The sequence below is a fragment of the Pseudogymnoascus destructans genome (assembly GCF_001641265.1).
Source record: "Pseudogymnoascus destructans isolate 20631-21 unplaced genomic scaffold scaffold_7, whole genome shotgun sequence".
Classification (NCBI taxonomy): domain Eukaryota; kingdom Fungi; phylum Ascomycota; class Leotiomycetes; order Thelebolales; family Thelebolaceae; genus Pseudogymnoascus; species Pseudogymnoascus destructans.
The window spans coordinates 750,718-773,378 of NW_020167526.1; the positions used below are offsets into that span (position 1 = coordinate 750,718).

Here is a 22,661-nt window from a genome sequence, read left to right on the forward strand (position 1 = left end):
GGAAAATCCATCATGTTCGCCATATTCTAATGGTCGTAGAACTGGTGTCCCTTCTCTTCTTCGTTCTGCTTCATGGCGTAGGCGTTCGTGTGCTTCTAACACTCGTGTTCCCTTTTCTTCTCTTGGGATGCTTTCCTGCTGGTGAGGGTATTCCGGTCGGCACCTCACTGTGTGAACTGCAACCTCCCAGTATTGTGTAGTGTCCTGCCAGCTCATTGGTGGCTTGGGCACAGGAATTCTTTGATCGACCGTCTCCTAAAGCATAGCTTCCTTGAAGGTTCTTACTGCTCCTGGCAGTTGTTCCTTGAAGAGAGTCTTACTTGCTGTCTTCTCAAATGCTTGTAACTGGTGCTTTTGAGAACTAGTGAGTTCCTTGTCGTCGTTCTTGTCTTCTCTGTTTGTCAAGTGGAATTCCTCGAGATCCTGAGTAGTAATACTCCAGTTCTATTTTCCCTTCAACGTGGCACATAGCTGTCCTTGTGGGGCCTTGCACCCGCCTTGACCTTGCCAAGTAGCGTTAAGCTGTTTGCCATACTTTCGTCCTCCATTCCCTTTCTTTGACTGTCTGCAGTTTCGCGCTATGTGTCCAGGCTTATTGCAGTTAAAGCAGAGCCGTTCTTGGAACTGTCGCTCCTTGTTGGGATTGTGGGGTTTGCCATTAGGCTTGAAAGTAGCGTCGAGTTCCATAGGTTGGGGCCAATGACTCTTTGTTTGTCTTCTCTTCTGAGTCCAGTGTTGACTAGGTGGTCCCCCTTTCTTCTCGAGTTGCCGTTTGTAGTGACGATTGTCAATCTTCTGAGCCAATTCAATCATCTCTCTAAGGTCATCTGGTTTGTCAGACCTTGAGATTTCGTCCTTCACATGGTCTTTCAGACCTGCATAGAATTGGTCACAGATAGCCTCGTCTCCCCAGTTGGTGAGTGTTGCATGCTGTTGAAACTCAGTGGTGTATGCAACTGCTGACCCTCTCTGCTTGAGAGCCTGGAGTGACCTGACTGCATTTCGTCATTCATCGATGTCTCCGAAGTTTGCCTTAAGCATTTTGAGGAATCTGTTCCAGGATACAAAAATTTCCTTTGTTCCTTGACTAGCTAAGGTGTTGCATTTTCCATCGGGTGTTCAATGGTTTATGTAGTCAGCGAGGTAATTAGAGATCCATTCTGAGGCTGGTCTTCGAAAGAGTGCCACAGCCCATAGGACCTGTTCCACTTCTTTGTTGAAGTGTTTGGCGTTAAACGCCATCCATAGCTCTGTGTGGATGATGAAGCTCTTAAGCTTCTTGCGATCCCCATGAAAGGTATCTGGGAATGCAATCTTCAACTTGTCCGAAAGGTGAGCCTGTGGGGCTTCGATGGTAGGTTCAGTAGCAACCTTCCCCTTCAATCCAACGTTTGATCCAGTATCGTCTCCAGCCGTGTTGCTTTGTGTGTAAGCCGGTACCTCGTAGAAGTGGTGCTCAAAGTGTAACACTGACTTCTAAATGATAGAAGACACAGAGGTTTCTTGCGTAAGGTTGACTCGACAGAGGAGGCAGGGGATTAGACACAAAGGCTTTCCAAATAACACATTACAGTATTGTAAAGAATACTATATTGAGTTGAGCACGAAGCTCCTATCTAAGGAAATACTATCTACTTATATAGTGGCGTCGTGCCTCATGGGTAATCTGGATAGTTGGCGGATAGCTAGATATTCAGGAAGTTCGTGGATAGCTCAACTATCCAATATCCACTAGTTTCTGCAACTATCCATTAGCCCCATCACATGGCAGCCGCCTACCACACTTGCCCCCTGTGACTCACACATCACGTTACTAGGCCCTGGCCCTGTAACCATGACGTCATGTTACTGTAGCCATAACAATACGGTGGTAGAACGAGTTGGACACGCTTTTCGTTTAGACCTACCTACCAGTTCTCAAATACACGATGTGTTCTCACCAGACGTCCTCATGAAGGATCGAAACAACCCCCTACCTGGTCAGGATCCACCTGAGCCTAGCAGTGAAGTTATAGATGGCGTAGAGGAATGGGAAGTGGAAAAGATCCTCACCGTGAGGCTCCGACGGAAGCAACTACAATACTGGGTTAGTTGGGTTGGATACGATCCGGACCCGGAGTGGTACCCAGTGTCGAACTTCATGAATTCTCCCCATAAACTCAGAGAGTTTCACACGGAATACCCAGATTTACCAGGTCCACCTCGAGAACTACTTGGATGGGTTACGGCATAGTAGTCAGGTGAGGAACAAATCTATGATCACGCTCGGGAAGACAAAGCGGAAGAAACAGAGTCGTTACTATCTACGACTCTAAACTAAAATACCCTCTGAGCCAGGGCGCAGTCACCACCATAACTCTTGCGGGAGTCACCCTTCCCAAACATCTCACCGGCGTTGCAACAAGCGGCTACCACTGAGAGAGACGAAGGGTTGAAGCGACCCCACGCGAAGAGTCAGGTCCGAGTCCCCTCCGACACAGGGCCTCCCTCCATCCTATGCCCCATCCTACTCCACCCCATACTGGGCCCCAAAGCCATCCCCCTCACCCTCACCACCCCCATCACCCCCCTTCTTCCTTCCCCCAGCGCGGTCCGTAACCGTCACGGCGACAGCGACAGCAGTAAGCCTGCCCACGGCAGCCACCACTTCCCCCAAAAGAGCCGGCATGCTCCCCTGCTCCGTCCGCAGACAGCGCAGCGACGACCGGATTTGCTGAACCGAGTCACCACCGAAACAACACAGGACAGGGGGATACTCATGGCCAGACCCACCTCAATGGCGGCACGTGTTGCGCGGAGCTACTCTACGAGTCACGCTCGACGGCCGAGCAGAATTTTGGGACGCTTTGGCCGGCCACAAGGGCCACCCGGTTTGCCTCTGCGGCAGTGGCTTCGATGGTGGTGGGGTCCCAAGGATTTCTAAGTTTGCTCTTGAGTTTGATAGCAAACTGAGTGCAACGAATGTCAGTATGACAACAGGTTTCCGATGCTCAAGATGATGACGCTGAGGAGCCCCAGCGTCCTGTGCTCACCACACAGAATGCTGTACAAGCCCTCCAAGTTCTGATTGAGTTCTCAGAATCTGAGAATAGTGGCATCACGGATCCAGCATCATTTTTGCGCTCTTTAGAGCGCGTGGAGAGGCAATTAGTGGCCAAACAGGCCAATGAGTTGGTTCAAGGCACGTTGGATGGATGGATTGAGGAGCTACTTCGGGTCTACTTCAGATCACTTTCTAACTCGATATTTCTATAACTCGATATATTTATGCATGACCAATAACATCGACTTAACGAGATAATACTGTACTTAATCACCAAGACCTAGGGACTGGGCCTATTAGGGGGGGACCTAGTGTTATGGCTAAGTGCTAGTGCTATGGCTAGCGCTTACGGCTGCAACCTCACGTGATGGATGTCATACTGACATTCGTCGCACTCAGTTTGCTATCAAACTCAAGAGCAAACTTAGAAATCTCCTCCTCAAACCTACAAGTCAACATACATATCTTGGCTTATCACATCAACAACAGAAGCAATACTACTCAACGATTGCTGCAAACTCTTCGACTACATCTGTTTATGCTACATACATCACGGCATATCATTTGGACACTCATTGAACAAGTTATTAAGAAAATCTCCTCCTTAAGGGGGTGGGCCAATACTACCACATGACATATCTCTACCAACTAGAGGCCTAGGAACATGAACCATAGCTCTAGAAGCTTCTACAACCCTCTATGATTCATTACACGTCATCGCTCCTTAGTTACCCACAAGATTAGTTAAGTTATGACATAATTTATCTATAGGTACTCTGACCTTGGACCTCCTTTTCACTTCCTATAGGCTAGGAACCCAACAGATGGTTCTATGGGATTCTCTTACATTCGCTACATGATTAGCAAGCTAGTTGTGGGTCGCACTTGATTTCTAATACATTTACCAAGCCTGGTTAGTCATGGAAAGTCATGGAAAATGAGAGAACTACACTCCTTTGGCATAAATAGGATTGCCCTTTCCTTAAGAAAGGGCAAGCAGGCAATACAGTAAATCGACTAGCACATACTTCTACGTCTTTTCCAAGCTTCCAAGCATTGATCTTGTTATTCTCTGTTTTTGAAAAGTCAGTGAGGTGCTAACCTCTGACTTACCCCTGAGTTCTCAGACTCAACATTTGTTGCAACTTGTCTAAACCACTTCACCACATCATACACCTGATTGCTGCATTGTGGAATAGTCTAAGCTACAACCCTTTGGCTCTGTTTCCTAAGACAGTGTGTTGTCTTAGTAAATTCATCCCTTCCTTGGGTGGCTAGATTCTCATATCTGGTGCACCCACCATTACATCATACTACCACATGACATATCTCTACCAACTAGAGGCCTAGGAGCATTAACGATGGCTCTAAAAGCTCCTACGAACCTCTATGATTCATTACATGTCATCGCTCTTTAGTTACCCACAAGATTGGTTAAGTTATGACATAATTTGTCTATGACATAATTTGTCTATAGGGGTACTCTGACCTTGGACGTCCTTTTACTTCCTATAGGCTACGAACCTAAGAGATGGTTCTATGGGATTCTCTTACGTCGACTACAGTTACCAAGCCTGGTAAGTCATGGAAAGTCTTGGAAAATGAGAGAACTACACTCCTTTAGCATAAATAGGATTGCCCTTTCCTTAAGAAAGGGCAAGCAGACAATACAGTAAATCGACTATCACATACTTCCACGTCTTTTCCAAGCTTCCAAGCATTCATCTTGTTACTCCTTGTTTCTGAAAAGTCAGTGAGGTGTTAACCTCTGACTTACCCCTGAGTTCCCAGACTCAACATTTGTTGCAACTTGTCTGAACCACTTCACTACATCACACACCTGATTGCTGCGTTGTGGAATAGTCTAAGCTACGACCCTTTGGCTCTTTTTCCTAAGACAGTGTGTTGTCTTAGTAAATTCATCCCTTCCTTGGGTGGCTAGATTCTCACATCTGGTGCACCCACCATTACAGTTAGGTGGCCAAATACCTGCATCTCTAAAAGACTTGATACAGTTACCCTTTGTAAATGTCTGCTTACGGATAGTAGACAAGTCTCTAAAGAAAGATATAACATTATAATCTGTATCAAAATTCTGGATTGCTTGTTGAATTGCACGTCGGTGCCAATGTTTATATTGTGCAAACACAGTAACATCTAGCGGTTGTAGAATATGCGTAAGATGAGACGGAAACACATGAGAGTCCATTATTAACAATTTCGTTCTTATAGACGGTGTATGTTGAATAAAATGCTGTAGACATTCCATTGCAAGCTCAGAGTTTGTATATCCATTCCATGTGTAATTTTCCTTGTATAATAAGGAACGGTGGAAGTGCAATGCCAGCAGCTGAAATTGTCTCTATAACTGTAAGACTTTGTCTGTTCTCTGGAGCTTGTATATAAAGCTATAAATATTAGAATAATATAAAGTAAGATAAGTAGAAACAACTTACCTCCTTTACTGCAGATGGTACCAACACATGTTCACCGGTGCTCATTCCTACACGGAATCCAACTTCATCAAAGTTGTAGATATCACCTGCAGTAATATCTAGTTGATTACACACATCTTTAAATTCATAAAACCATTCTTTAATAGCTGATACTTCATGAGATGCAACCCGTGCTGCTTCAATTGGCCGGGTTTTTATTGTATGGAAGTTGTGTTGTTGTGTCTTAATCCATGTCTGGAACCACCGTTGTGATGGTGGTGCACGTGTTGGAGTTTCTGCTGCACGTAGTTGGCAGATGGCACTGAACACCATAGGCTTAGTTGCACCGTACCCATTTTCGTGTATCTTTGTATAGCTGTAACTTGTACATCAGACAGTACTCTGTTCTGGCCTCCGCGTGGCACAGCGGTGCGTTGTGGTGATGCGCGTCGTTGTCGTAGTCGTATAGTCCGGAGCGTACTTGGGTTTACTCTGTACATCCGTGCTACTGTAGCACTCTTCTCTGTTGGGTTTTCATTTAAAAATTCAATGGCATTTAAAAGAGCTTCATTTTTATTTACTTCAACTACCGGCATAGTTGTGGTTGTAGTTGTGCTCGTTGTCGGTCATGTTCATGGTCGGTCGTGTCGCGTCGTGAGTCCGCTCCCGAAGTGTCCCACAATCGCTTTCGCGTCCCAGTTCGCTTTCGCCAACCGCCTCCAGGCGGTGGTTTGAGAACCAACGATTATAGCTTGAGCTCGCGTTGCAAGAGAGTATGAAGGCATATTTAATATCTGTATTATCTTCTACTCTACAAAATACGAATTGTTAGCCCGGCAAGGACTTTTGGTACACGCCTCCGTAGAGGGTACATAGGTCAGGCAGGGCAGGGTTGGTGCTCGTAAGTGGTGGACATAGTATGTACGTACATGTACATAATACATAATCACAGAAGTCGCATGGAACATTGGTTACGGAGCATGGGTACGTGTCAACGGTGCACTGGAATGTTCCATGCGACTTTTGTGATTATGTATTATGTACATGTACCTACAGATACTCTACTCCGTATACTATGTCCACTTCTCTGCTCGTCGTCGGAACTCTCCGCTTTGCGAACCCTCGGCATCCTCCACCTTGACATCCACGGTTATCGTGGTCGTGATACCGCCACCGCCACCGCCACCGCCGCCGCCGCTCTTTCCCCTTGTGCCTGTCCTCGTGTCTGTCCTCTGAGCCGTGACGTTGCTCTCGGTACCCAGAATCTCCTTCTGGCTGCTCGTGTCGCTGGTGTTGTCGCGGTCGTGCCAGCCTTCGGCGCTCGCGCGGTCTCGAGAGGACTTGAGGGCTTGCATCGCATTGGCGCTTCCATTCGTGCGTTCGCGACTGGCGCCGTGGGTGTAGTAGGATGTCTTTTCTTTGAAGTAGGTGGAGAGCGGCGCGAGGGTGGGGATGCATGTGAGTGAGATCTGGAGAGGGTCAGCTTGTGTTATATTATCCAGAAAATGAAGGAAGTACGCACGCCGACGTTCATCTCGATTGATCCCCAGAGGACGAGCATTGTAGAATTGCCCGTCTTGGCGATGGTCATAATCTGAACCATGCGCATGATGGAGCAGATGGTCGTGAAGATGCCGAGTAGGAAGATGGCCATCAGGGCTATCTTCCGCCGGATGTTGATCTGGAGCGAGTAGAGGAGGGGAATGGGCAGCACTAAGATTATGCAGTCGAATATGATGCTGTTGGCGGCTAGAGCGTAGAAGGTGGTGTCGTTGGGGAGGCAGGAGCCGGGCGTTTTGGGAAGCCATGATTTGTGAACCTGGAAGGCATGTTAAGACGATAACTATGAGCAAAATGATAATTTGGATATGTACCGGCTTGCATTGGAAGATGAGAACGAGCGTCCCTCCGAGATGACCAAGAACGCAGGTAACGAGGACGACCCAGACGAATTTCCGATATGTCTTGTTCGACTTGTTCAGAATGCGAAGATATGAAAGGCAGAGGGCGACTTTGAAGCCGGTGATGCCAGCCATGTAAAACGGTCTGCCTGCGAAGTTGATCTAATCATGCCTTGTCAGCTGGGGAACTGTATGGATATAATTGTCCAGACTCACAACTGAGTATTTATCGAGGTTTTCTTTCGGCCTGATCGCAATATCGAGCCCGAGGCCCCATCTCGACTCTACTCTTTATTAGCAGATACACGATGCGAACGCCCGCTGCAGAACTCACGGGAAATGCAGAGACCACTGTAAATAACGCTGCAAATCTGTCATATCCAAATCAGCACTGCGCCAAAATCAGCCACCGCTCGGGGGCGCCTCACCGCCGAGAACAGGATAACCCAATCGTCCTGCCCCACGGCCTTCACCATCGCAACGCGCACATATCCACGCAGCGCAACCGTAAAAACCATCAGCCCCGTGAGTCCCAGCACCACGCCCAGGATGGACGGATACTGCGACTTGGCCAGCACTTCCGGACTGGCATTGTACACCCACTGCATCGTTTGCGCGGAGAATCGACGAGCCCAGGAGATGATGGGATGAAGATAATAAAAAAAGTTCCACGTCCGTGAGATCTTGACGACGACAGAGCCGTGATAAGATAGGCTGGCCGCCGGCCCCGAATCCCACATTCCACCGTCTAGTGACCTGTCACCATGTTGGTTTGGGGGGGAGCAGCTGCCCCCCCACCAATCTGCGCCCACGCCCTGGGAATACCCCTGAACAAACCAGCCAGTTCTTCGGCATCAACCTCGAACAATACATGGTGATCTGCATTCACATATCCTTCTCGGTTACTAGCAGCCCTATGAACATGTCTTCGGTTCGGAAAGCGTCTTGCCGGGCGAGCATTGGGCGGGGAGTGCCTTATTGGCGGCTAATGGCAAAATCACATCGAAAGCGCCTCTCGCGAATGAAGCAATGAAGCCACAATATAACTTGCTCGCAGCTAAATTGGTGGCGCTTGCATCCACCATCTACTCTGCATATCTGGCGATGGTTGATCCTGCAATTGGAAGTGCTGGCGCCGCGTTCTGGAAGTGATCGTCGCGAGGATGTCACCTTGGAAGTGCTGGCGCCGCATTCTGGAAGTGATCGTCGCGAGGCGGATGCAAAACTTTCGCTCCGCCGCCGTTGCTTTGTTCCCTGATCGCCCATATTGCGAGGGTCATGGGGACCGGAGGAGCGAGGGAGCTGGTGGTAACGTACGTATCAGCGCCAGCAATGACTAAAACATTGCTGAGCACTCCAACTCAACTCGGGATATCTCAACAAATATTTCGTCCATGCACTCCTTCATGGCACCTGTCGTACCTATCTCGCACGTGTCTAAACCATCCCCCCCAACCCCACCCCCAGGGTCGTGACTTCTTTGCAGTGTCACGCTGCAATTTATTCGCGTCGTCGTAAAAATAAAAAATCTCCTTCTCCTGCGTCGCTGTTTTTGCAATTGCGTTGTTGTGCTATTCACTCGTTTTGCAATAACACCGGAGGCGTCTACCATGGATGAGAAAGATGTCGGTCCCAGGCGACGAGACCCCCAGCATTGATGGGCAGTCGACCCATTCGCCTGTGGAGGGCAGCATCGAAAGCAAAGATCTCGATAAGGCGTATCTCTACCTCAATCACCAGAGCGAGGCCGCTGAGACAGTTGATCTCAAGGCTTTGCGACGAAAGATCGACTGGTGGATCGTCCCCATCATGCTTGCATCCTACACGCTGCAGTTTATTGACAAAGTCGTCATCAACGTGAGTGGTTGGTAGGCAAGGCCATCAGAGACGTAATACTGATTATTTACGATAGTATGCTGCTGTCATGGGAATCACCAAGGACCTAAAACTAGTCGGCAACGACTTCTCAAACGCCGCATCCGCCTTCTTCATTGCATACCTCATCGCCGAAGTCCCCAATGGTTAGTTCCTTTCCACATATTGCCCTCGCACATACTGACAACCCCAGGCTACTTCCTCCAAAAGGTCCCCGTTGCCAAATGGCTCGCCGCCAACGTCTTCCTATGGGGCGTTGCCACTGCCTGCACCGCCGCCGCCTTCAACTATCACTCTCTGCTCGTCGCGCGCATCTTCCTTGGCATCTTTGAAGCCTCAATAGCACCCTGCCTCATGCTCATCAGCAGCCAGTGGTACACCAAGTCCGAGCAAGCCCCCAGATTCAGCTTATGGTACTGCGGTCTCGGCGTTGGCCAGATCATCGGTGGCATTGTCTCCTTCGGCTTCCAGCACGTGGAGCACTCGAGCCTTAAGGGATGGCAGTTGATGTTCATTGTCCTCGGCGTCATCACGAGCTTAGTTGGTGTCGCAACATTCTTCATCCTACCCGATACGCCCATGAAGGCCAAGTTCCTCACCGAGGCCGAGAAGGTCGCCCTCCTGAAGCACGTCTCCGTTAACCAGACCGGCATCGAGAACCACCACTTCAAGCTGACCCACATCCTCGAGGTCCTCATGGACGTCCAGATCTGGCTCATGGTCATTCTGACAGTCCTAGTAAGACCCCCCACCCCACCGCCGTCCACCCCTCTCTAAACCACCCCCAGATCTCCGTCTCCAGTGGCGTCATCACCTCCTACTCCTCAACCCTCATCTCGAACTTCGGCTTTTCCAAGCCCCATTCCGCCCTCCTCAATATGCCCGGCGGCATCGTCTCCATCGTCTCGACCCTCGTCGTCGGCTTCGGCGTCCGCCACACCTCTAACCGCTGGGCCTGGATCGTTGCGTGCTGCATCCCCGGTATCCTCGGCGGCGGCTTAATGTCGTTCGCCCCCAAGACCAACCGCGCTGCCCTTCTCGCGGGTATCTACCTCGTCAACGCCATCGTCGCAACGCTCGTCGTGATCTACCAGTGGACTGTCGCCAACTGCGCTGGGCACACCAAGCGCGTCGTCGCAAGCGCACTCATCGCCGGCAGCTTCTCCATCGGCAACATCATCGGCCCACAGACGTTCCAGGCCAAGGACGGGCCGGAGTTCCGCCCCGCGAAGATTATTGTGCTGGCGACGCAGGCGGCGGGCGCGGCGGTTGCGATGGTGCTGTTTGGGTACTATGTGTGGGCGAACAGGAGGAAGGATAGGAAGGGAGCGCCAGCGGCGGGTTTGTCTGAGGGGAGGGACACGGAGGCGGATGCGTGGAATAATAGGACGGATAAGGAGAATAAGACGTTTAGGTATGTGTACTAATTTGTGGGAAGAGGGGGGGGGGGTTGTGTATATACTTCTGTGTTGGTTTCGGTGGAGGGAATATTGGGGCCATCGGAGTGTATTTACCTGCCATCTTCCCTAAATATACTGCCTGATAATAGAGCCAAAGATTTCTCCAGAGCTGGCGCTTCTTACTTGTTTCCAATGTCTCCTTAGTTGGCTGTGACACAAAATCCCACCTGAATCCCTCATGCGCACTGAAGCACCCATCATGTTCTCATCAATACTAGACGCACCTGCGTGAGAGGCGTATTAATTTATAACCCCTGTTGAAGTCCAAGATTGAACCACTGCCACTTCGTAAAAAAGCAAAGATATGAGAACACGAGAGACGAGAGAATAGAAACAACTTAAAACAAGGGGGACGTGACACAAAACAAAATGTGAAACGCAAAAACATGATTTCCTTCGCGCAAGTGCTGCATCAAATAACAAATAACAAGTTATATGGACAACGTCTTTCTCATTCTCTCTGTAAAGATGCTATGATATAGGAAGGAGCATTGTTCGCCCCTTCCTCTATTATAGTTCCCAAGATCGAATGGAGGAAGGAACGAGCAGTGCATTAGCGTATTTGAGCGTATCTGCTGCTGACTGACATGAAGGGATAACTTATGGAGTCGCACGGTAATAAGGCTAACGATAGCCTTGTTACCGTGCGACTCCATAAGTCTGCATACAGTGTGGCCGTTTGCAATGTGAGAAGCGGACTGCATCTATATTGCTGCAGCCACCACCTCAACCTCCATGACCATGATTTGGATATTCAGTTCAGTTACGGCCCCTGGAACGCATTAGCTTTACTAAATGAGTCCTTCTTGATTGCCTTTCTAAGCATGTCGCTAATGACCAAAACCTTTGCAGTCACATCAACTAGAATGATTGCTTGCGGCTCTGGATGTTCTGAGATGGAGAAGATGATATAGTTGTAAAAATGGACAACTACGTGTATGGTCTTGCTAGTACACGCACCATCCCACGAGAGGAAGTTGTAAATTCGGTTGACTCGCCATTAAAACGATAAAGTGCACAACTCGATGCCACCGCAATTAGCACATCCTGACGCTCTCGGGCGCTACCATGAAAAATTCGTACCACTGGAGGAGGGTAATATCGAGCAGTACGTCGCCACATGTTGTTCATTCTTGCCGCCCATCGTAAATATTAAAACGTATGTCGACGTCACAACTAACCCGTTAATATCTGTTGCCACGAAGAGTTTGGTAACATATTTCACATACGAGTGACCACCACAAGAGGTAGCAAGTAGGACTGCTCGGCAGGTGGGCTCTAAGGGCCGGCCAGCAACGGCGCTGTGGCTGATGTGAGAAGGTCGGATATAATACCTGTACGTGCGAGAGGCGCCAGGAATCAATTAAGGTGGTGGTGGTGGTGTAGTAGTAGGAATAGCCATATTTTGGTTGTTTTTGTGGCCACTCGCTTGGGGTGGCCACTCGTATGTGAAATACGTTATACTCGTATCAGGAATCATATACACCAAATAGCATTGATGTTATATAAGTGTACTAAGTTACATGGCCCTTCTCTAATTTTCTCTGCCTTCCAATTTATCATCGGGCGCTATATATAATATTCGTCAAAGTCTGGTAAATCCTTGTTTAGAACGTGCTTCAAACCCGGCATAAATTCCAGCTCATAACATCCAGCTCGTCAAATCGGCTCATCCCGAGGCTCAATCATCACTTCGTTCACTGCAACATGCTCCGGCTGTCTCAGAGCATATACAATCATGTTCGCAACATCCTTAGGATCGAGGACCTTTGCCCCCGACGGCTCCCCGTACTTCTTGAGAGCCTCCGCATCGGTCGACATTGACAGGAGCTCCGTGGCAACGTTTCCAGGCTGGACGCTAGTGACACGCAGACCAGTGCCGGCTGTCTCAACACGCAGGCCTTGAAGTGTTGCTTCGACGAAGAACTTACTTGCCGAGTACACAGCCAGGCCCGGGAAAACCTTCCTGCCTGCATCCGAGGATATGGCAACGATGTGGCCCTTGCCTCGGGACAGCATCGATGGGACAGTGGAGGACAGACAATTGAGTAGGCCCTTGCAGTTCACATCGACAGTGCGTTCCCAATCCTCGGTTTGCACATTTGCCATCATGGTAAAGTACATGACACCAGCGCAGGAAACAAAGATATCAACTGGGCCAAGAATCTCCTCGGTAGCGCGCACTAGTGACTCAACCTGCTCCTTCTTCGTGACATCGGTTTGGTGGACAAGAACTTTACCTCCGTAGGTTGTGATCTTCTTTTTAAGAGATTCGAGAGCGTCGGTGCGGCGCGCGGCAAGTGCGACATGAGCACCTTCCTTGGCTAGAGCAGCAGCGGTCGCGGCTCCGATTCCAGACGATGCGCCAGTGACGACAGCCACGAGTCCGCTTAATGGCCCCTTCTTTGGAAGATTCACAACCCCATTCAACTGTTGCAGACGTAAAGGTTGACGTGGCAGCCAACCTCTGGCGTACCAGTTGCGAGCATAGGTCTCAAGCAACTTTACGTCGATTTTGGGACGCTCTAGAGCGCTAAGGACGGGCTTCGACTGTTCGTCGCCGAGAATCGTGATATCCTTCAGGAATTCTACGGTTGGCATTCCACCACGGAGAATGTCGGCGGTGAAAGCACCGGCCCCTCTCTTTGCAGAGCCTCTTTTTTGTGTCCAAAGCGAAACCCACTTCTCCCATTCAAGTGGCTCTGCGGGGTATCCGAGCTCAGCGAGGTTATCAAACAGCGACTTGGTCTCCACGGGGTTGGAATCCCCAAGATGGAACACACGCTGCTTTGTCTGAATATTATTGGAGATAGTAGTGACGGCCTTGCTAACGTGGTCGACTGGGGTCATCTCAGCGCGCCATCCGGCGATATCTGGGTAATACCCGAGATGCAGTGATTCCACGAGCAGTGCAGTGAAGAGATCGTAAGTATTGGTCGACCCCGAAGTACTATGGCCGCTGATGGTTCCACACCGTAATATTCTCACCGGCATCCCACGGCGACCTGCCTCGTGAACGAGCTCCTCGGCAACATATTTCGTCTGTCCGTAACCATCACCTAGGCTCTCTGGAACGGCGTCTACTCCAATCATAAAGCTCTCGGGCCATGCCTTCTCGGATGGTGGCAAGACGCCGTTTGTAGATATGTACTGTAGCGTCGCTCCGCTTTGGCCCGCCAGGCGCAAAATCTTTCTTGTGCCACCCACATTGGCATCCCGTAAGGCAGCGTATGGATATACCAGGTTGACGGTGGCCGCAGCGTGGATAATGACTTGGACATTGTCTACAAGCTCCTTATAGGCGCCAATGCCAAGGCCAAGTCGTTTGTGCGAGAGGTTGCCTGGGAGAACCTCGATGCGATCGAGGATCGAGTCCTTCCATAGTCCCAGGTCAAGCAAGTTCTTACGTATCCTTGCGACGCCCGCTGGGGCATCTTCACCTTTGGGGTCAGTGAAGCGCACGAGACACAAGATGCGGGCCGATGTTGCTTCCAGGAGATCGCAGAGTATGAAGGCGCCCAAGAAACCCGTGGCACCAGTTAACAGGACCGTATGGGCATTTTCAAGCGAACACATGGGATGGCCAGCGGGCTGGATACTCTCAGGAAGTGTGCAATCCGCGCGCAGTACAGCGGGCAAATCTGCCTGTACTGCTGCGGTGTGTCCATCTCGAACAGCAAGTACAACGTCCAAGTGGCCCTGGAGCGTGGGGTTCACAACAAGGCGTGCGACTGGGACGAGGAAGCCAAATTCCCTCGACAGCCTTGTGGCAAGATCAGCGAGTGTCAAAGAATGACCACCCAGATCGAAAAAGGTGTGTTCCTTTGTCACGGAGTTGAATGGTACGTTGAGGGATGCAGCCCAAATCTCTGCGATGGCTTCGATGTTGATTCTGGGGTCACGCTCAGTCTTGGTGTGGTTGAAAATGGTTGAAATGGAGACAACTGGGGGAGGCAGTTTCTTGATATCAGCCTTTCCAGAGACTCTGTTGGTGGGCAGCTCGTCAAGTTCAACCCATAGAGCCGGAATCATGTACTGAGCCAGCGACGTCGACAGGGTTCGTCGAGCCACCAGACTGTATCCAGCCTCGTCAACTATGGGGATGGCGCGGTCTCCTGGATCCTCCTTGTCATGTACAATATATGCAACCAGCTGACGATCGAGGCCGTCGCCATGAGCGATAACTGCACATTGTTTGACGGCCAGTTTCTCAATAATGGCATTCTCAACCTTGCCAGGCACGACGGAATACCCTCGGACCTTGATCATAGCTCCTATGCGGCCAGTGATCTCAAGAACTCCAGACGAGAGCATCTTTGCTAGATCCCCAGTTCTGTACATGCGGGAACCCGGGGTTGCATCAAACGGATTTGGCACGAACGCCTCGGCGGTAGTTTCTGGAAGGTTGAGATAGCCCCGAGCAAGAAGCGATCCACCGACGAACAACTCTCCAGGAACACCAGTCTCGACCTTCCTACCGCTCGCATCAAGGATGTAGGTATGCTCCGGTTCCATGGGTTGCCCAACAGGACAGTAAGGAGCCTCTTCGTCAATAATTTCCCGGATATCTCCACAAGCAATCTCGTGGGTTTCACTGGCGCTGTAGCAGTTGAGCAGGCGCGTCTTCGGGAGAGCTTTCATGGCACGGCGGGCAAGATCGGTAGTTACAACCTCGCCATTGAACCATAACGTGCGTAGGTCTGGTAGATCAGATTCAATATCTGGGTGTCTGGAAAGGACTGCAGCAAGAAGAGTTGGTGTCATGAGGGTTTCCGTGATGCGCTGGCGGGAGAGCAAATCCACAAGCGCGACGGGGTCATAACTAGCCTCGTCCGGGACACAGAACACAGTTGCTCCTCTCAAAAGGGGCCGTAAAATTTCCCAGACAAAGAAGACATTGCAAGCCACGCGGTCTCCCGTTGAGAGATCACTGAGGCGGAATCTCAAGTCATACGAGAGCACCGGCGCCATGTGGGGGTTTGCAATCCCCTTGGGTCGACCAGTGGTTCCGGACGAGTAGGACACAAAAGCAAGCCGTTCGAGGTCATCGTCAGCAGGTAAGGGAGAGAGCCCCTCCACGGGTTCTGTGGACTTGTAGGGATCCGTCCCAAGCTTGTCCAGGAGAATGAGGGGGATATCTGCGTTGAACTGGTTGGCCTGAGTTGAATTTGTGATTACGACGGTTGGTTTGGCATCATCAATAACATCCGCCAGGAGATTAGGTGGGTAGGCCAGCTCAAGAACCAGGAAGGCCCCTCCAGCACGGAGCGCCGCAAGACAAGCAATCACATAATTTGAGCTACGCCCCAAAAGCACGCCGACGAGATTATCGCGACCAACCCCGTGGTCACGGAGACGGCTGGCGAGGGCGGTGACTCTTTGGTCTAGCTCGCTGTAAGTCAATTTCGTTGTCTCATCCTCTAGTGCAATGGCATCGGGCGTAGCCAGCATCTGCTGGGCAACCAGTGCCGACAAGTCCTTTTTGATGTCAATGACCTGCATTTGTCTGGGTTTTGTTAATTTGTGAGATGCCGCAGCACTACCGTTGAGAAGCAAAGATCCAGCTTCTGTTATAGGACTTTCCGAAGAACTATGATTTGTTTTTCTGGGTTGGTCATTGGTTGCACCACATTGGGATTTAGCAGCTGAAGCTCCCCCAACCACATCAGAGTTGGAGGTCACTTGCGGTACGCTGGCGTTTTCGGAAGGCATCTGATCGCCTTGCTGAGAAATGGTAAAGTGGGAGTCGGTCAAGGCAAGTTAGGGCGCCTTATCAACACGAATACTCGCCACAGGCCTGGATGCTTGGGAGGTGTGTCGTTGAGCGATAATTATTGACACTCTAAGGTGGGGCCAAGTGGCACTGTGGCGATGATTATCTTGTAGGTCTACAGCATTTCAAGAATGACGATAATGGCAAAACCGCGGTCTTACTAGCTAAACTATGTCCCCTACGTCTTTCTCTCTTGTTTTCTAATTAAATAAATCTACACAATTGGAGAGAGAAATCCTGCGAAAAAATTAAGGATATTTACCATCCGAAGTTTTTCAACTGCCGTATGCGGCTAGCTGATCATGTGACCTTGAATTTAAAAGGGGCCCAGATGTTCGATCATTTTGAGGCCGTTCATTGGTCACCAACAACCTAGGTGCCGAGGCACGTTTTAGAGATAACCTTGGAGAACTTCGAAAGAGCACTTGTAGATTCGAATACTATTAAAAGATTAATAATCATTGCTGTATTGCTAATCGACAGCCTTAATATTTATATTAAGAGAAAAAAGCCGCCGTATATAAGTATAAGCCCAGCGCTCATTGCATAGAAACTTTATTTCATTATTATTATTACAGCATTATGGCTCAATCAACCTACCAATCCGTTGTTCTCGCAAAGCGTCCTACGTCCCTCATCGTCCCGGGCGAGACGTTCACTGTGAAGGAGCACAAGGCCTTAACGGCAGCAGACCTGAAGGATGGAGAAGTCCTGGTTGACACTCTGTACCTCAGTCTCGATCCTGCGATGCGGGGCTGGCTCAACGGTGAGGACTCCCCCACCTCACGTGACACTCACCACTTTTGACCATGCCTCTGATATGCCTCACAGATACGCGCTCATATGTCCCTCCGGTGCAGATCGGCGAGAAGATGCGTGGCGCCGTGATCGCGAAGGTGCTGGCCTCCAAGTCCGCAAAGTTCGCCGAGGGCAACTACGTCACCTGCTCCACCGGCTGGACCGAGCAGGCGATTGCCAAGGAGAAGGAGCTCACACTCCTCGAGGTCCCGGCCGGCGGACAGGTTACAGATGCGCTGGGTGTCTTGGGCATGACTGGCCTGACGGCGTACTTCGGCTTGATTGATGTCGGAAAGGTCAAGGCTGGCGACTTTGTCGTCGTCTCGGGAGCGGCTGGAGCTACGGGAAGTGTCGTGTGCCAGATTGCGAAGCTGAAGGGCGCCAAGGTCCTGGGTCTTGCGGGAAGCGATGACAAGGTCGAGTGGCTGAAGGAGCTTGGCTGTGACGGTGCGCTTAACTACAAGGACCCGAACTTCCGTGCTCAGTTTAAGGAGGCAACGAAGGACTTGATCGATGTTTTCTTTGACAATGTTGGGGGAGAGATCCTCGAGATGGCTCTGTCGAGAGCCAAGGCCCATTCGAGATTCATCATGTGTGGTGGTAAGTTTTCTGTCGTTCGGTGAGCGGGCGATTTTCTGACTTTGTGGCAGCTATCTCGCAGTACAACGACGCCAAGCCAACAGGACCAAAGGTTGTTTCCCTAGACCATCATTTTAGCTTCCATTCAAGACTAACTTCCCCGTAGAACATCTCCATGGTCATTGCTATGCGTATTAGGTAAGTTCCTGTTATCACAGGTTAAAAAGACTTGCAGCTGACAGCCCCCCCAGAATGGAAGGTTTCATCGTGTTCGACTACGTCAAGGAGTTCCCTGCTGCGCGTAAAGAACTCGTGCAGTGGCTCTCAGATGGCAAGCTGAAGCGTAAGGAGACGATTGTCAAGGGAGGACTGCGTGCTGCTGAGCAGGCCCTAGTTGCTCTATACAACGGAATCAACACCGGTAAGTGAACCCCGATTATTTTTCAAGCTTGATTCATGCGGCTAACTTTTGTGTCCGCATAGGAAAGTTACTCGTTGAGGTTAAGGCAGAGAACGCGAGCGGAGGGTCGAGGTTGTAAGTTAGACTCGTCAAAAACAAAGGCGCCTGGGCAAGAGGATTGTCACAGGGGGGTCGATGGACGACCAGAGCCTGTAGATACTTGGTTGGGTATTCAGCTGCTGCCATGCGGGCTTGGATAGCAGCCTTGTAGCAGCCTTGTAGCTATGGTCGTTACATAATTAGAAGTTAAAACTATCAATATCAGCTGACGTGACCAACTGGTATATCAAATTGGACTCACTGCCCCTGTAGCTCTTAACGAGTGCCGCTAGTAAGATAATACCCGAGCATTGCGCCTCATCCATGTCGCAACTGTAGGCCACTTCAGAAGCTGCTCTGCTCCGAAATGATGCAGCATGGGACCCATACCCTACTAGGTACGGATTAGGAATAGACCAGTAGTATAGAATAGAGTAGCCGTATTAGGCAATATAAAAACCATTGGATTGTGATATCTACGCCTTCTAATCGTCGTGAGTAACTGTTATAATACTGTAGCTGCTGTAATACTGTAACTATTCCCATATCCCCATCGATATGGTGAAAATCCAGGGTAAGTACTTACCCCAGATTCTTACTACCATACAAATTAGCTGGTAGAGCCCACGCCCCTGAAGTACCCTTTATTTGATCGATGGGAAAGTAGATATAACATTAGCTACCCCTTTAAATATACAGTATATGAAGCTAGGATATAGTAACGCTTCTTCTATATTAATTTATATATAACGTGCATGTATAACGAAAGTGCCAAACAAGCGAAAGTGCCAAAATCATGTGGTGACCAACCCCACCAACTAAATGTTAAATTCCTCCACAACAAAACATGCGCCATAAAAATGATGAAAGCAAATTAGTGCTAGCTATCCAAGCTATGCAAAGCGACCCAAATTTGCGCCTTCGAGTTGCAGCTAGGATCTATTCCGTAGACCACCGCAAGCTACGTCACCATTTACAAGGCGTACCTTCATGACGCGATATCCAAGCCAACTTACAGAAATTAAGTAACCTAGAGGAATCAGTTCTTGTTCAGTATATACTTGACTTAGCTGCTAAAGGGTTCCCTCCTCAGTTGTCTATTGTTGAAGATATGGCAAATCGACTACTTGCAACACACGACGCGCCACGCGTCGGGTCACGTTGGGCTTCAAACTTTGTTAAGCGCCATGTAGAGCTCCGGACACACTTCCAGCGAAAATACGACTACCAGAGGGCTAAGTGCGAAGATCCAGAAGTCATTCGTGGCTGGTTTGAGCTTGTATGGAACACAATTCTAAAGTATGGCATCAACAATGCAGATATCTACAACTTTGATGAGACTGGGTTTATGATGGGCGTCATCTCAAGCGCAACGGTAGTAACGAGCTCAGATGGGCAGGCAAAGGCAAAAAAGGTGCAGCCTGGCAATCGGGAATGGGTTACAGTAATCCAAGGCGTTAGTTCTCAAGGTTGGGCAGTGCCGCCATTTGTCATTGTGGCAGGTAAAAACCACCTTGCATCTTGGTATGAGAATAGCGGATTTCCAGCAGATTGGGTAATCGCTGTTACTGCAAATGGCTGGACTACAAACGAGAGAGGTATGGATTGGATTCAGCATTTTGAGAAGCACACAAAGCCCCGGAGTGTTGGTGGTTATCGCTTGTTAGTCCTTGATGGTCATGAGAGCCACCACTCAGACAAGTTTGAGGAGTACTGCAAAGAACACAACATTATTACACTTTGTATGCCTGCTCACTCTTCCCATATACTCCAACCACTTGATGTTGGCTCTTTTGGCCCATTAAAGAGAGCTTACGGTCGGCAAATTGAAGATATGATGCGGGCTCATATTATTCACATTACTAAGGATGACTTCTTTCCTGCCTTCCACGCTGCATTTAACATTGCAATGACAGAAAGCAATATTCAGGGAGGGTTCCGAGGTGCTGGGCTTCTTCCATTTAGCCCTAAGAGTGTAATATCTACACTTGACCTTAGGTTTAAGACGCCAACACCTCCAACCTCTCGCCCAAACACCGCTCAACCATGGGTTTCTCAGAAACCAAATAACCCAACTGAAGCTGTATCACAGTCTACTTTCATTAAAAACCGAATTGCACATCATCAAAATAGCTCTCCAACCTCAATCTATGCAGCTGTTGACCAGTTTACAAAGGGTGCATCGCAAATAATGCATCAATTAGCATTGTTAAAAGCAGAGAACCAAAACCTGCGACAGGCAAATGAAGTGCTAAGCAAGCGCCGGAGAGCTAAAAAAACACGACTACAGCAAGGAGGATCACTTAGTCAACAGGTAGCACAGGAGCTACAGGACGAGAGGGACGTTGTGCAGCAAGTAGAGCAAGAAATAAGGGCAAGTAGTGGTCGGAAGCCAAGGGAAGAAACCCATGCACGTCGCTGTGGCAAGTGTGGTGAGACTGGACACAATGCGCGCACTTGTCAGATTGTAATAGACAGGTCTGAGGAAGAGGACTCTGAGTAGTTTTAATTAATTTATATTGTTGTGGTGGATTTATCGCAATTCTTATGGGGTAGTCGCGATATTTTGGCACTTTCGCTTGTTTGGCACTTTCGTTATACATGCACGTTATATAAATATGGATTCTAATGCTCAAGTGCACGCATTGTGTCCAGTCTCACCACACTTGCCACAGCGACGTGCATGGGTTTCTTCCCTTGGCTTCCGACCACTACTTGCCCTTATTTCTTGCTCTACTTATTCTCATTCTAGCGATGGCCGTAATCGTCCAGGATGAAGAGGATGAACGAACGAATATGTCATACTGACATTCGTTGCACTCAGTTTGCTATCAAACTAGAGAGCAAACTTAGAATCTCCTCCTCAAACCTACAAGTCACCATACATATCTTGGCTTATCACACCAACAACAAGAGCAATACTACTCAACGATTGCTACAACCATCTATGATTCATTACACGTCATCGCTCCTTAGTTACTGGGCTGATATTACCACATAGCATATCTCTACAACCCTCTATGATTCATTACATGACATCACTCATACTACCACATGACATATCTCTACCAACTAGAGGCCTAGGAGCATAAACGATAGCTCTAAAAGCTCCTACGAACCTCTATGATTCATTACATGTCATCGCTCTTTAGTTACCCACAAGATTGGTTAAGTTATGACATAATTTGTCTATGACATAATTTGTCTATAGGGGTACTCTGACCTTGGACCTCCTTTTACTTCCTATAGGCTACGAACCTAAGAGATGGTTCTATGGGATTCTCTTACGTCGACTACAGTTACCAAGCCTGGTAAGTCATGGAAAGTCTTGGAAAATGAGAGAAATACATTCCTTTAGCATAAATAGGATTGCCCTTTCCTTAAGAAAGGGCAAGCAGACAATACAGTAAATCGACTATCACATACTTCCACGTCTTTTCCAAGCTTCCAAGCATTCATCTTGTTACTCCTTGTTTCTGAAAAGTCAGTGAGGTGTTAACCTCTGACTTACCCCTGAGTTCTGTAATGGTGGGTGCACCAGATGTGAGAATCTAGCCACCCAAGGAAGGGATGATTTTACTAAGACAACACACTGTCTTAGGAAACAGAGCCAAAGGGTTGTAGCTTAGACTATTCCACAACGCAGCAATCAGGTGTGTGATGTAGTGAAGTGGTTCAGACAAGTTGCAACAAATGTTGAGTCTGGGAACTCAGGGGTAAGTCAGAGGTTAACACCTCACTGACTTTTCAGAAACAAGGAGTAACAAGATGAATGCTTGGAAGCTTGGAAAAGACGTGGAAGTATGTGATAGTCAATTTACTGTATTGCCTGCTTGCCCTTTCTTAAGGAAAGGGCAATCCTATTTATGCTAAAGGAATGTATTTCTCTCATTTTCCAAGACTTTCCATGACTTACCAGGCTTGGTAAATGTATTAGAAATCAAGTGCGACCCACAACTAGCTTGCTAATCATGTAGTGAACGTAAGAGAATCCCATAGAACCATCTCTTGGGTTCCTAGCCTATAGGAAGTGAAAAGGAGGTCCAAGGTCAGAGTACCTATAGACAAATTATGTCATAACTTGACCAATCTTGTGGGTAACTAAGGAGCGATGACGTGTAATGAATCATAGAGGGTTGTAGAAGCTTCTAGGGCTATGGTTCATGTTCCTAGGCCTCTAGTTGGTAGAGATATGCCATGTGGTAGTATTGGCCCACCCCCTTAAGGAGGAGATTTTCTTAATAACTTGTTCAATGAGTGTCCAAATGATATGCCGTGATGTATGTAGCATAAACAGA

The 22,661-nt window shown here is 48.9% G+C and overlaps 4 protein-coding genes across 4 annotated transcripts; 2 read left to right on the forward strand and 2 right to left on the reverse strand.

Moving 5' to 3' along the window:
* Positions 1–6,453: 6,453 nt before the first annotated feature.
* Positions 6,454–8,020, reverse strand: VC83_02952 (uncharacterized protein). The gene is made up of 6 exons (XM_024466602.1): positions 7,808–8,020; positions 7,714–7,750; positions 7,596–7,663; positions 7,353–7,541; positions 7,001–7,297; positions 6,454–6,947 (listed from the first exon to the last, which is right to left on the reverse strand). The coding sequence occupies exons 1-6, from the start codon at positions 7,985–7,987 to the stop codon at positions 6,552–6,554; spliced, it is 1,167 nt and encodes a 388-aa protein (XP_024325295.1). The 5' UTR covers positions 7,988–8,020; the 3' UTR covers positions 6,454–6,551.
* A 634-nt stretch (positions 8,021–8,654) lies between these two features.
* On the forward strand, positions 8,655–11,162 carry VC83_02953 (uncharacterized protein). The gene is made up of 4 exons (XM_024466603.1): positions 8,655–9,236; positions 9,292–9,400; positions 9,448–9,992; positions 10,043–11,162. Exons 1-4 carry the CDS (start codon positions 8,994–8,996, stop codon positions 10,679–10,681), a joined length of 1,536 nt encoding a protein of 511 aa, XP_024325294.1. The 5' UTR covers positions 8,655–8,993; the 3' UTR covers positions 10,682–11,162.
* Positions 11,163–12,373: 1,211 nt separating this feature from the next.
* VC83_02954 (putative NRPS-like protein biosynthetic cluster) lies at positions 12,374–16,426 on the reverse strand (the record flags this gene model as incomplete). The annotated part of the gene is made up of 1 exon (XM_024466604.1): positions 12,374–16,426. One exon carries the CDS (start codon positions 16,424–16,426, stop codon positions 12,374–12,376), a length of 4,053 nt encoding a protein of 1,350 aa, XP_024325289.1.
* A 501-nt stretch (positions 16,427–16,927) lies between these two features.
* On the forward strand, positions 16,928–18,599 carry VC83_02955 (uncharacterized protein). Its single transcript, XM_024466605.1, has 6 exons — positions 16,928–17,253; positions 17,319–17,885; positions 17,936–17,976; positions 18,031–18,062; positions 18,116–18,285; positions 18,348–18,599. The coding sequence occupies exons 1-6, from the start codon at positions 17,070–17,072 to the stop codon at positions 18,401–18,403; spliced, it is 1,050 nt and encodes a 349-aa protein (XP_024325288.1). The 5' UTR covers positions 16,928–17,069; the 3' UTR covers positions 18,404–18,599.
* The last annotated feature ends 4,062 nt before the right edge of the window (positions 18,600–22,661 follow it).

Excerpts from the sequence above, each read along its gene's own strand:
- VC83_02953 (XM_024466603.1), top strand. The coding sequence starts at position 8,994 with ATGAGAAAGATGTCGGTCCCAGGCGACGAGACCCCCAGCATTGATGGG. Across the intron at positions 9,401-9,447 it reads CATCGCCGAAGTCCCCAATG|GCTACTTCCTCCAAAAGGTC; the intron begins GTTAGTTCCTTT and ends TGACAACCCCAG. Across the intron at positions 9,993-10,042 it reads TGGTCATTCTGACAGTCCTA|ATCTCCGTCTCCAGTGGCGT; the intron begins GTAAGACCCCCC and ends AACCACCCCCAG.
- VC83_02952 (XM_024466602.1), bottom strand. The coding sequence starts at position 7,987 with ATGCAGTGGGTGTACAATGCCAGTCCGGAAGTGCTGGCCAAGTCGCAG. Across the intron at positions 7,751-7,807 it reads GGGTTATCCTGTTCTCGGCG|ATTTGCAGCGTTATTTACAG; the intron begins GTGAGGCGCCCC and ends TGGATATGACAG. Across the intron at positions 7,664-7,713 it reads CAGTGGTCTCTGCATTTCCC|AGTCGAGATGGGGCCTCGGG; the intron begins GTGAGTTCTGCA and ends AATAAAGAGTAG.
- VC83_02955 (XM_024466605.1), top strand. The coding sequence starts at position 17,070 with ATGGCTCAATCAACCTACCAATCCGTTGTTCTCGCAAAGCGTCCTACG. Across the intron at positions 17,886-17,935 it reads GAGATTCATCATGTGTGGTG|CTATCTCGCAGTACAACGAC; the intron begins GTAAGTTTTCTG and ends ACTTTGTGGCAG. Across the intron at positions 18,286-18,347 it reads ATACAACGGAATCAACACCG|GAAAGTTACTCGTTGAGGTT; the intron begins GTAAGTGAACCC and ends GTGTCCGCATAG.